Source organism: Dendropsophus ebraccatus, chromosome 1 (assembly GCF_027789765.1).
Source record: "Dendropsophus ebraccatus isolate aDenEbr1 chromosome 1, aDenEbr1.pat, whole genome shotgun sequence".
In the NCBI taxonomy this organism is placed as follows: Eukaryota; Metazoa; Chordata; class Amphibia; order Anura; family Hylidae; genus Dendropsophus; species Dendropsophus ebraccatus.
Genome location: NC_091454.1, coordinates 195,858,563 through 195,871,468, shown reverse-complemented (window position 1 = coordinate 195,871,468; position 12,906 = coordinate 195,858,563). Strand labels below are relative to the sequence as shown.

The 12,906-nt window shown below is 41.2% G+C and overlaps 1 protein-coding gene across 1 annotated transcript in view; it reads left to right on the top strand.

Annotated features, from left to right (window-relative positions):
• Positions 1 to 10,904, top strand: part of NEURL3 (neuralized E3 ubiquitin protein ligase 3) — a 38,055-nt gene extending 27,151 nt beyond the window's left edge. Inside the window, exons 2-5 of the mRNA XM_069958707.1 lie at positions 1,321 to 1,498; positions 6,126 to 6,593; positions 6,686 to 6,733; positions 8,682 to 10,904. Of these exons, the coding sequence (XP_069814808.1) occupies positions 1,468 to 1,498; positions 6,126 to 6,593; positions 6,686 to 6,733; positions 8,682 to 9,010 (876 nt within the window). The 5' untranslated portion in view covers positions 1,321 to 1,467 and the 3' untranslated portion in view covers positions 9,011 to 10,904. The remainder of the gene's footprint in view (positions 1 to 1,320; positions 1,499 to 6,125; positions 6,594 to 6,685; positions 6,734 to 8,681) is intronic.
• Positions 10,905 to 12,906: the final 2,002 nt, after the last annotated feature.

Genomic DNA, 12,906 nt, shown 5'->3' with positions numbered 1-12,906 from the left:
ATAATAAGTAAATAATAGATACATAGATGATAGATAAAACATAAATAGATAAATAAATGGGAGATAGTTACATAATAAATAAATAAGTACAAATATAGATAGATGATAAATAAATAAATAAATAAATAAATAAATAGACAATGGATAAATAATATATATAGATAGGAGATAGATAGATAGATGACAAAAAAAGATGATAGATAGATAAATAAATAGATAGGAGATAGATGGATAGTATATATAGATATCCCACAGCACGACCAGGTCCAGTGAAGGAGCAGTGATTTATTTAATGTTAAAAAACATGACAAGGTGCAGTACAGCAAATAGATGCAATGTTTCAGAGGAGGAGTCCGCTGAAACATTGCATCTATTTGCTGTGCTGCACTTTGTTGTTTTTTAACATGAAATAAATCACTGCTCCTTCACTGGACCTGGTCGTGCTGTGGGATATCCTTTTACTTATCAAGTTGGGGTCATGGTCAAAATCGCTCCTGCGGGCACCCGATAACTGCACCTTGGCATTGTGCTGCTAACTACTCTGTTGACTAGATAATAGATAGATAAATAGTAGATAGATAGATAGATACAGGAGAAAGCCGCACGTCCAAAACCTCATGAAGCGGGTGCTGTACAAAGTCAGTGCCCCGGCTTGGGGATCCCCAATAGTATGCACAGATATTCCGCAGCACACCAGCATACCGACGTTTCGACCCTCTCACAGGGTCATTATCAAGCATGCTTGATAATAACCCTGTGAGAGGGTCGAAACGTCGCATCTCTGTATTTTTTACATCCTTTGTAATAAATATTTCACCTTTTTCACGTATGCTGGCGTGCTGCGGAATATCTGTGCATAGATAGATAGATAGATAGATAGGAGATATGGTGCGTTTACACAGAGAGATTTATCTGACCAATTTTGGAAGCCAAAGCCAGGAATGGATTTAAAAAGAGGAGAAATCTCAGTCTTTCCTTTATGGCCTGCTCACTGTTTATAGTCTGTTCCTGGTTTTGGCTTAAAAAATCTGTCAAATAAATCTGTCTGTGTAAACGCACCAATAGATAGATAGATATAATAAATAGGAGATAGATAGATAGATAGATAGATAGATAACACCCTCAAAAATACATGCATATATAAAGTATACGGTTCTATGGTCACACTTGTGCTTTTATCCCTAAATCCTTCTGTATTTTTCCTCTCCCTGTAGTTTCCACCATGCCGTTTATTGACAATCATCTCGCAGGTCACATGAACATTCTTTCTCCATTGTTATTAATGAGTTTTTTTTTCTTGCATCTTTATTTCCTCATTAGGGACTTTCCGACAAAATGAGAAAAGAAAAGAGAAAGAGAGGAGGGTGTGCCTATGTGTCAGGGAATGTCCCGGCCCTAAACCGTCCCACAAGGCTGGATATAAACACACCGCACACATGTGTCTGTGGAGTCACATTGCTGTAAATCATGGGACTAACCTGCAGCTCTGCAACTCAAGGTGAGTGTTACCGAGTCTGGTTACATTGTTCTGGAGATTGTAATTCAGCCGCCATAGAAGCAGAAATAAATACTGATACCTCGTCATCATAAATAAAAGGTTTTTTTTAGATTTACAAAGCTTGTCCTGTGGTTGACATCAAAAGTTTGTTCCTATTTTGAAAACTTTCTTGTTCTTCTTTAAGTTTTACATAGTCTTAATACTTTTACATATTGCATCCATAAAGGAACAGACTTGTTGCATTAGGCATCGACATCCTCAAGATTGGGGGCATTTATTATATGTTGAATGTTTCTGCACTGGGGAGCAGTTAGCGCTGTAAATGCTGGAAAGGGGATATCCGGGATTAAAAACAGCAGTTTTTTCCCCCAAAAAATAGCACCCTCCCTGTCCTCAGGTTTTGTGTGGTATGACAACTTGGCTCCATGTACTTCAATGGAAGTGAACTGCAATACCACATACAAACTGAGGACAGGAGTGGTGCTGTTCATTTTTTAGACACCAGCTAATTTTTTTTTTCAAATGGATAGCCCCTTTAAGATATCCCCTATCAATAGTATAGGTAGTAAGTGTATGATCATAAAGAATCGGACTGTTGATGGGGTATCCCATTGCCATAGAGCAACAGTTGCACTTGCAATGGTCGTTAATGGTCGTTTTACCTGCCGATATGCATAGGTAAATCAATAGTGGATTACAGGACCATGCATGTGGATGGCACTATACAAATCTCAACATTCTGTGGATATTTCCTCTTGCAATTGCCCTTTTTTGAATGATTTGGATATATTGCCAATCTGCACCAATATCCGCAAAACGTGCAGAATGCTATAGACATTTTATGCAGCAAATGCATTCCTTAAAGGGAAAGTCCAGCCACATGAATGCCTATAGGCATTTCTTAATGTCAGGGTATTCCCTCTCAGGAACTCCTTCTAACAAACAAACCCACCCTCCCTACAAGGTGGTTACAAATTGGAAACCCCTGAGAAGAAAAAACCCTGGTCCAATGGCCAGAGGGCTATGGTTACATGTATAAATAGCGAGCAATGTGTGTGGGTGGGGGGGGGGGGGGTAGACAGGTCTATCCTCTTACATTATTTAATAAATGTACTAAATGGATGTTTCAATAAGTGTTTTATTAGATTTGTGTCCATCCCCGATATAATAGCCGGAAAAATTAGCATTTATCATTCCATTTCCCTTAGGATCCCTCTGACCATGGGGGATTCCATCAGCAAGACTCCCAGCTTTCCTCCAGGCAACATGGCTTGTTAAAACCAGGCAAGAACTCCAAAGTTTTTAAAGGGGAACTATCAGCAGGTTAGACGAATCCGACCTGCTGATAGTCCCCTATAGCATCGGGGACGCTGAGGAGGAAGGTATGTGTGTTACCTTCCTCCTCGGCGCTGGTTCCGTGATGTTAGTCGGGGTAAACTCCGCTCCTGAGCACCCTTAGGAGCACTGCCGTGTCATCCTGCCCATCCTCTACATTGATTAACATTAGAAGGAGCAGGCCGCACAGCAGTGCTCATAACGGTGCTCCGAAGGGAAGATTACTCCAGGACCGACACAGACCTGCAGGATTACTGCAGGACCGACACAGATAAAACACATACCTTTCTCCTCAGCATCCCCACTGCTATTGGGGGTTTTCAGCAGGTTATATCCATCTAACCTGCTGATAGTTCCCCTTTAAGTTTACTTATATAAGATGTTAAAAGGGTTATCCAGTATTCGAAAAAAAAATTACAGCTACTTTCTTTCCAAAACAGCATCACCCACAATTCAGCTCCATTCACTTCAATAGACCTGAGTTGCAAAACCCCCACACCCAAACTGAGGACAGGAGAGGTGCTGTTCCTGGAAGAAAGTGGCCATGTTTTAAGATTTTAAGACAAAATTTTGAGACGCTGATGTGTTTCTTTAGATAGATCATTTTTTTGTTTTTTTTTCCCCACTGTCAAGGGGGGGGGGGGGATAAGGAGACTAGTGAAAATTGTTTGTTTATATGGCGGCTTGAATGGTCTTAAATTTTGAGTGTAAGTCCTGTTATTGGTTTTATACTGAAATAAAGAAGTAGTTAAATATAACAGATAAACTGTAACCAAAGACAAGGACTATAACCTTAGACGCCTAGTTACACCTTAAGGATTTAGGATGTCCGATGATCTCTTCAATAATTTACTAAAAGGACGGCCGTCACTGATCATAGGGTCCCATCGACTCATGGGGTCATCAGTTCATCGGTAGCCCCTTTTAGGCTATATTTCTTGAACTGCAATCATAAAACTACAGATACCGAATCAATGGGGTAATAAATATATTTAATAAAACCATCTAAATTTGTGATTAGGATTTATTAGGCTGGAGGAGATTACATGGTATAATCTCAAAACTATAAAGCACAGCCATAGTAACTAACAGTCAATATTGCACAATGGCGCACAGTCTAAGAATAGTGACTTTTGTTTAGGGAAAAAAGGGGAACTAAGAAAAACTGCTGAGGTCGAGGTTTTCTTTCTCATTTCCCAATACTGCCCACTGTAATTCTCCTGCCGTCTGGCAGTGGAAGACATGGTTAATATTTAACGCCAATTGTCACTTTATTGCTCAGATAAGTAGCACCTGCTTAGTAGTACTCATAGTGGAATTACAAAGAAAAATTATTATTTAAAAAAAAATAAATAAAATATATATATATATATATATATATATATATACAGTATATATATATATATGGATTTATTGCTGGATCAGAAAGTGAAGGGAATGCCAACAAGTAAGAATGTGGACACGACAGAGGCTGGCACGGGTGCCAACGTTTTTCTTTCTTGTTCCGCAGTGAATGGTGCAGGTTGTAGTGAGGAATGTAATGGAGCGACTAGTCACATGGTTGCACACAGCTTCATTCAGCTTCACACTTATGACTTCCTTTTGTGGTTTCCTATTCATGCAGTGTCTGGCAGTGAACCTAGTGCCAATAACTATCTGCAGTTTCCAGGGATACTGTGAATGCTCATATCCGTCATTTAGTGCAAGGTCGTGTTTGGGGTGTCAATCCTGGACACTATAGCTGTAGGGAAACAACAAGGACCGTGCACAACAATAGGTCAGGTGCTGCAGACTGCGAGAATGCAATATGGCTTCTGGGAATTCCACATACCTACTGGCATTGTGTGCATTGTGGATACTGTGTCGGTGCACATATCAGATACATACAATACTGGTTTCATTTGAAATGACATTGAGTTATTTTAGCCCTTGGACAGATAATACATTGTTGACATGAAGATGAAATACAAGTATACATGGGGATTCTTATACAAACCTGATGTAAAGGGCAATGCCTTTCCTTCCAATATAATCAACAGGATAACAGACAGTTCTTGAAAATTCCATAAAAAGAACAGAATTTTCATTTTTCATATCATTCTCTTGTGTTCTATAAAGACAGTTACTGTATATTCTTTGCAGACACTGGCCAATATAGTTGCTCATAGTGATGAGCGAATTTACAGTACTAGCGAATCGCTTTGTTAGCTGTCCAATCTGCTTATCAGCCGGCTGCCCTCAAAGTCCATGCCGCTCTGCCCTGGGTGCCTGGAAAAGCTGAATCCAGTTCTGGGAGATGTTTTCCGAGCAGAACAGATTGCAGAGCTAACAAAGTGATACGCTTCATTATTACTATACATTCGCTCATCTCTAGTCGCTAACATGAACCGTCTGGTGGATATGGCCGTAATACAGTGCAATTACACTATATAGATAAAGCTACCTCCCAATATGTCCTGACCATTGTCATAATAAATACTGTACAATTATTTGGTAGTCTACACATATGTAAGACACTACACATCCCAGCATGACCATTGTATATTATAATAAAATAATTACACGTACAATTAATACATTGATCACTATATTCCCCAATATGCTATGACCACTGGATATGCTTTTTGTGCAATTCTAATATACTCTATAGCTTTAGAAAATGCACAAACACGGATTGACATGTCATTTCTCACTGGTTCTTCATTAGTGGGCCCCAGATACCCTAGTTCTCCTATCTATCTATCTATCTATCTATGTTTCTCATATCTATCATGCACCGGATATATAAGCCTTCTCTCAGTTGACAATGACATGCACATAGTACAGAAAAAGACGCGGCCTTTGCCTCCTATATCATGGTACAATTCCATAGTACTCACTACAGTTCTTAGAAGTTACAGTACCTTTACTTATATATTACATGGACAAAGCTCAAGGTCTAGGCTTTCCTTTACTCAGACTAACGTAATATGTTAAGTTAGAGGATTTTTTGTGGGAGTATTATACCACTCTAGCATTGGTTATATATTACCAGTCATGGCGTGGGCTGCCGGTGAGGTTGAAGTATTTGCACTTGGGTGTATCTATTATAGTGTGATATCATAAAGTCGTGATTCTGAGCTCATTTTAACCTATTGCCTCCTGACAATGCGAATTTCATTGACCGCATGTAATTCAGCTCCACTTACTGACCACAGCAATTAGGGTTTGGGATATTGGAGAGTAATACACATGTTTAGGATATATTAGTAGTTTTACGTTTTTTGACTTGTGTTCCTGTTTACTTCTTCAGGTCTCACTTTTCACCCTTATTCTAAGGGCTGTAATATCCAGCTCAGCAGTTGCCTCCATCAGGCCAAGCGACGCCACAGCTTCCATGATGGGATTATCTTCTCCAATCGCTCTCTTCTCCCTAGAGAGAAAGTCTGGATAAGGATTCTGGAGGTAGAACGGCGATGGCATGGAGCTCTACGGATTGGCTTTACCTCTATGGACCCCATTAACTTTGAGTCTACCGTTTTACCACCATTTGCCTGTCCTAACCTTACCGATTCTCCCGATTTCTGGGCTATGGGGATTCCAGAGGAACTGTGCACGGAGGGCGAGGAAATTTGTTTCTGGGTGAACAACAAAGGACAAGTACTTTTTAGGAAAAAGGGAAATTTTAAGTCAAAGGTGTTGTTTTCTGGGATACCAAGGAAGATGCCCCTCTGGGTCATGATAGATGTATATGGACAAACAAAGGCTTTACAGCTCCTGGGTGAGTCATCTATATTGTTAGTCTGCAAAATAACATTTAATAGTAAGAGATTTTACATTTCAACTAAACTTTTGAAAAATTTATAATTTCAGATACAAAAACAAGGCGGCTATTCGCTCCGTGTTGTCGTGATGATAAAGGTGAGTTCACTTTAATGGATGTAAATAGGAGAAATCTGTCACAACTCTCGATAAATCTTCTCCGTCCTGTCCGGTATCACACCCTCTTCCTGTTCTGTAACTCACAAGCCAGCTGCTCCATCCTGTCAGTGGAAGCCAGCCTCCGGCTATACTGTATGATAGGCCTTTCTATATAATCAGGACACTGAATAAATTACCTCTATAATAACCATCATTCATGGTTTTCACTGGAGCGGTTATACCGGTCCAGCAGGAGTTTGATAATAATTTATTATATTAGATGTGTCACACGTACTTAATGCAAACAATCCCCGCCTTGCTATCTAGTAAAATGATATTACAGGCCTGTTCTCTAGTATTATGAACTTTGCTAACAGATCCTGTTTCTGTGCCCTGCTATGAGGTCCAGACAAGGAATACAAATTATAGCTGGCACACCAATAACATGTATGTAGTAAGTGCATACACGCTTATTATACACGCTTATTTGCTACTTACATGCCATAACTACATAAAAGGGCATATACATTCTCTCTACATACTATACATAGCATTCAAAGCAAACTTACTACTTGCACGCACACCCACACACACACACAGTCTCTACATACTTGTCCGTACACTTAAAGGGAACCTGTGACATTGTGCATGTAGGCTGATCTACCAACCTCAAGTTATAGGGAAGAAGGAGCAATCAATGACACATACATAATCAGCTCCCGATTCAAGTATTGCAGATCATCCTTTGGCCGGGTTCTGCAGTAATAACCGAATAAACTTTAATTCTTTTTAATTGGAATGTGGGTGCATTTGGGTGTGCCCACATTTCAATTACCAATATCAGACAATGTAAAGTGCCGCCATAGCCGCACTTCACGTTGTCTGCACTGTCAGTTTTGTGTGGCCGCTATATAACGAATATCGAGCGCACAAAACTTACATGTATACTATGTGTATACACTCCGGCTGGGATTCCATAGCAATTAATATTCATTAAATAAAGTCTGTGGTTGCAAAACTGCAACTACGGCCATTGTTTAATGAACTTATACGTTGTGTGAACTTAGCATTTGGCTCACAGTCTCTGTTCATTTTGCATATGAGGTTGTAGCGACAATGCAGTATCACATGCACAATAGGTGCAGCTTCAATGCGACAAAGGAGATGAGTAATTTTTTTGTTTGTTTGCACCAGTACCAGATTGTATGACAAATTTGTAAAATGTATGGAAAACCCCTAGTAGTTGGCCAGAGATGATATTATCAGTGTATGGTAACTGTACTGTATATGTTGGCAACTAGAGATGAGCGTACCTGGAGCATGCTCGAGTCGATCTGAACCCAAACTTTCGGCATTTGATTAGTGGTGGCTGCTGAACTTGGATAAAGCCGTAAGGCTATGTGGAAAACATGGATATAGTCATTGGCTGTATCCATGTTTTCCAGACAACCTTAGAGCTTAATCCAAGTTCAGCAGCCACCGCTAATCAAATGCCGATCATTCGGGTTCGGATCGACTCGAACCCGGTTCGCTCATCTCGAGTGAACATCGAAAAAATGTCTGGGTTAAGCCGCATGGCCGAACACAAACACCTTCTAGGAAAACATGGATATGACCTATGGGTGTATCCATGTTTTCCAGGACTCCCTCCAGCGGCATCCAGTTTCTTCAAATGCCAGGAGTTGAATGGCGAGTGTTTGTGTTTGGCCACCCTTTCCTATGTCCGCTTATCACTAGTGGCAACCTGACCTGTTAGCAGCCATGTGTAATGGGATTATATGACATATTGCTATTGTAGCACTGAACACGTCAGTAAGAATACAGTAGCTGAAAGGCGGCTAGGTGTAAGCTAAGGGTCACCATCAGCTGTCATATATACTGTACCCTTGTAGTTGTCTTGTACAGTAAAAATATATGGCCCTCATATTCTCTTCTCTTTCTTCCATAGAGCCTCCAAATTTGGTTTTGCGTCACCCTGGAACAACAGTGAAAAAGAACAAAACTTTGCAGCCTCCTCACTCTAAGCAAAGGATGGATAAGCCCACAGCACTGGATCTACGACCAGGAACGGTGTACACAGAAGAGGAGCCCTACTGTGTGGTCTGTCAGGACAAAATGGCCGACACTTTGCTCTTACCCTGTAGACACTGCTCATTCTGCCAACAGTGTGTCCTAAAAATCCGGGGACAGAACAATATCTGCCCGCTGTGTCGGCAAAGTATCTTTATAACCCAAAGCGTTACGGAAGGACACCTCACAGCCAACCATTGTAGCTGACCTCTGTTGCAGCCTTATGGGACATGAGCGATATCCTATGCAATGTTATAACATCTATTTGCTTACCCTCCTTGCCACATTACAGGAACGGGCTTATATAATATAGGAGCCAATGTAATGGTGGCAACCATATGTACTGGATGTTATAAGGCACTTTAATACATATTCTATTATTATTCAGGAAACAGTACAAAATGAAAGGATGTAAGGTTCCCAAGTATGCCTAAGGCTCTGTTCACACTTTATATGAGCCTTCCATTGGAGGTCTACTGTATATTGGGAGTATTTCCAGACATATACTTCTGAGAGAAGGCTGTAACATATACCACTGTATATGCTGTCCATTGAATTCAAGTAAGAAAAAACCTATACCACATACTATATAGTATGGTTATGTTAATGTATACTAGACTGGAGTATATAAAGAATAGTATATGGGTGAATGAGGCACATAGTTCACCATAGCTGCGATCTGCATCACATGGATCTAGACCAGGGGTAGGGAACCTTGGCTTGGCTCCGGCGGTTGCAAAACTACAACTCCCATCATGCCTGGACAGCCAATGCTAAAGCTTTGGCTGTCCAGGTATAATGGGAGTTGTAGTTTTGCAACAGATGGAGAGCCAAGGTTCCCTATCCCCGATCCAGACTACATGGCGGCAGTGAGGATCAATGAGGCATCAATGTGACCTCTCTAAGAACTAGACATGTTCTGTATTGTGAATTATATTATAGGTCAATAGCAATGCGGCCTAACCAAGGGTAAGAAGTGGATATAAGTGATGGAAAATTGTATGTGACATGTAAGGAAACAGAATGTAAAATGTGACTAAAGTGGTAACATTTGCCTCCAGGCGCCACTCATACTTAGATGCAGTGAACATCGGTATCTTTCCTATATCTCATTGTCAAATTATGGGTTAACATGTACATACAGGTGGAATGACTCAGGAGGTGAAAGAGAATTAGATGACTGGTAAAGATGTGATACGTAGAAAGCGATGGAGAAGAAACTGGAAGGCTAAGAAGGAAATTCTGATATGCAATGGGACGGTCGGAGAAAGGGAGCTAGACATAACAGGAAGGCGGCTATATGGGTGATATAAAGTAGGTCAGAGAGATGGTAAATTGTATGAAAGGCATTGCTTTTAACTCCAGTGCTGACCTGTAACAGGGTCTCTTACCTACATTGTGTTATTTATAATGCCGATATGGCAGGGAGGCCTTAAGGCCGCCTATGGCATCAGGGCCCAGGGGTGACTGGTGCTTCTGCACCAGTAAAAATAGTCATGCCCCTTGAGACCTTAAGATATGAGTACAGTACAAGCAGGCATGTAGATGATCGAAAGAAAAGGAGTCAATGAAGGTGAATGAAGAAAGTTGCAGAACAGACAAAGGCATGTAATAAGAATAGGAACAGTATGTACAATGGGAGGAAGAATGCGGAAATAATGGCTGGGAATACAGGACCAATACTGGAGGGGAATGTACAAACTCTAGGCCCCCTATGGCATCAGGACCAGGATGTGTTAGTTCTTCACCCTTCATACTGGGTGTACCCCTGGACGTAAGGGAAAGAAGGTCAGGTTATAGTGACGGAGATATTAGGATGAGAGAACAGTAAAGTAGGAATGAAGATGGGAGCAAGGTCTGATAGTTAAGACTATGAATAGATAGGCATGTTATTAGAATGGCATCATTATATACAATGGGAGGAATAGTATGGATATAGACGCTGTGAATACGTGTCCTATATTGTGTGAAAACTTTAAATGTCCAAAATGTGATTTTTTAAAAAATTTTTTTTTACTAACTTTATACTGAGAATAAAATCTCACATTACCTAATATTGTATTATGAAGAACTAATGTTAATAAATATTCATGGTATTAGACGTATGATTTACTATAAGTCTAATAAAGATTTTTTTTATAAAACATTTTTTTTTTAATTGTGATCTTTTGATTAATATTGTTCATTGTACCATTGTATTACTGATTTTACTGATACTGATCAAAAACCTCCATCCCAGTTATTTTAAGGAAAATTAACATCTTTTGAGCAAAAGATGCTACAAAAGAAAACATCTTTTTAATTTGTTTTTGCTGGCAAAAAGAAAGGACCAAAAAATGTATGACCTAAATATAAGATATAGCTCAGGTAACCGTTCTTAAATGTATACCTCCAACATAGGCCTATGTAAGATGCCACTTACATTGGATCCCACTCTATGGAAAAGCACAAATGTCTACGCTATTCCATCAAGCAAATAAACTTGACCCTTGTAAACCAACTGTACAGAAGCCAAATAACACTTGATTTACTATGGCTGATGCTGTAATGTCAACCTACCCTATCTTTAGTGTGTAGTTACTGTATGTATAAGTGGTGTGTTAAATAATAAGTCCTCCTAAAGATTTTTTCCTGTCATTCTTATTGGCAAAAAACACAGTGTCCTTACACAACCGTAAGCGCTTTGGAGACTGAAAAAAAGCTGATCTGCAAAAAAAGAAGTGTGTTTAAAGGGGAAGTCTAGTTAAGAAAGATTTAACCCTGTTCAATCTCCACCCCCAATCTAAACTTGTGTAACGCCTGGAGTCGTGGATCCACTGAACCGTCACTAGCGGTGGCAGTAACCGCACCAGGGAGCGGAGTCTAAGGGGCCGCTGGTTTTCACCAGAGCCCGCCACAAGGCGGGATGGACTTGCTGAGGCAGGCGACCCCCAGGTCGCTACCCCTGGCTTGGTTGCTAGTGACAGCAGGCGAGGCGTGGCAGGAGCAGTAGGCAGAAGATAGTGCAGGCAGAGGTCTGTAGGCGTAACCGCAGGTGGAAGGCAGTACTCAGGAACAATGGGTAAGCAGCGGACAGGGGCTAGGGACCGGGACAGCAGACAGGAACTAGGAACAAGGACTGAGGTCAGGAACAACAGGGAGCTGGGCCAAACGCTATGGGAAGCATGTAGAGGCTCTAACACCTTTGGTGGGGCAGGGCTGGAATTTATAGGAGAGTGTGTGAGCAGGAACCAGTTAGGGACGGACTGCCCCTTTAACTCTGGGACACCCGCGCGCGTGCGCGCCCTAGAAGGGGCCGAAGTGGCAGCAGCGCCGGGTCCCTGCATGTGGACACCGGCGGCTGCAGGACAAGGTGAGGGGGTGCGGCGGCGGTCCGGAGCACAGAACGCCGCCGCAGCCCTGACAACTTGTAATCAGTTTCTATTACATGAATTGGGCCATTTGTCTGCATCACATCCTGACTCAAAAAATACTTACTTACCGGTCCACTCTGTCTCCATTCTTCTGTCCTCCGCCTCCTTTCTGAGACAGAAATCACATGATCTCTGTTTCTTTTGTTGCCAGCCAAGCTGTAACACCTCATCTGTAACCCCGCCCACCACTGACATCCCACTGTTATCACCTAGCAAAGGGCAGAGACACAACAGCCTTTCCTGAGTATTATAGGGGAAAGAAGACACTGTTGTTTTATCTCTCTCTTTTCTATCTGTGTAGAGGAATAAGATTGTTAGATATTGTGTTTACGTTGCGAAGCAGAAGCAGATAAAGCCGTTGGTGGGCAAATACTACAAGACAGGGGCAGGTACACAGCAGTTGGTTCTGAGGTGCAATACATGCTTGGAGATGTAGTATCTCGACCGGTGCCATGATGTAAAACCTGGTGTCATTTATAAAAGTGTGACGTTGGGGCTGGGGCAGTATAAACAAGTGGAAAAGGTGTCCAACAATCTGTGGTGGATCAGTGAGTGCACCTATATGAGTTCCCTGAAGCTCCTCTTTAAAGATGGAACGCTTGAAATAATATCACAATGACCAGCATATGAGAGAGCATATGAATAGAACCTGTATGTCATCCGCATTTTTTACACTCCCATTGACTTCTA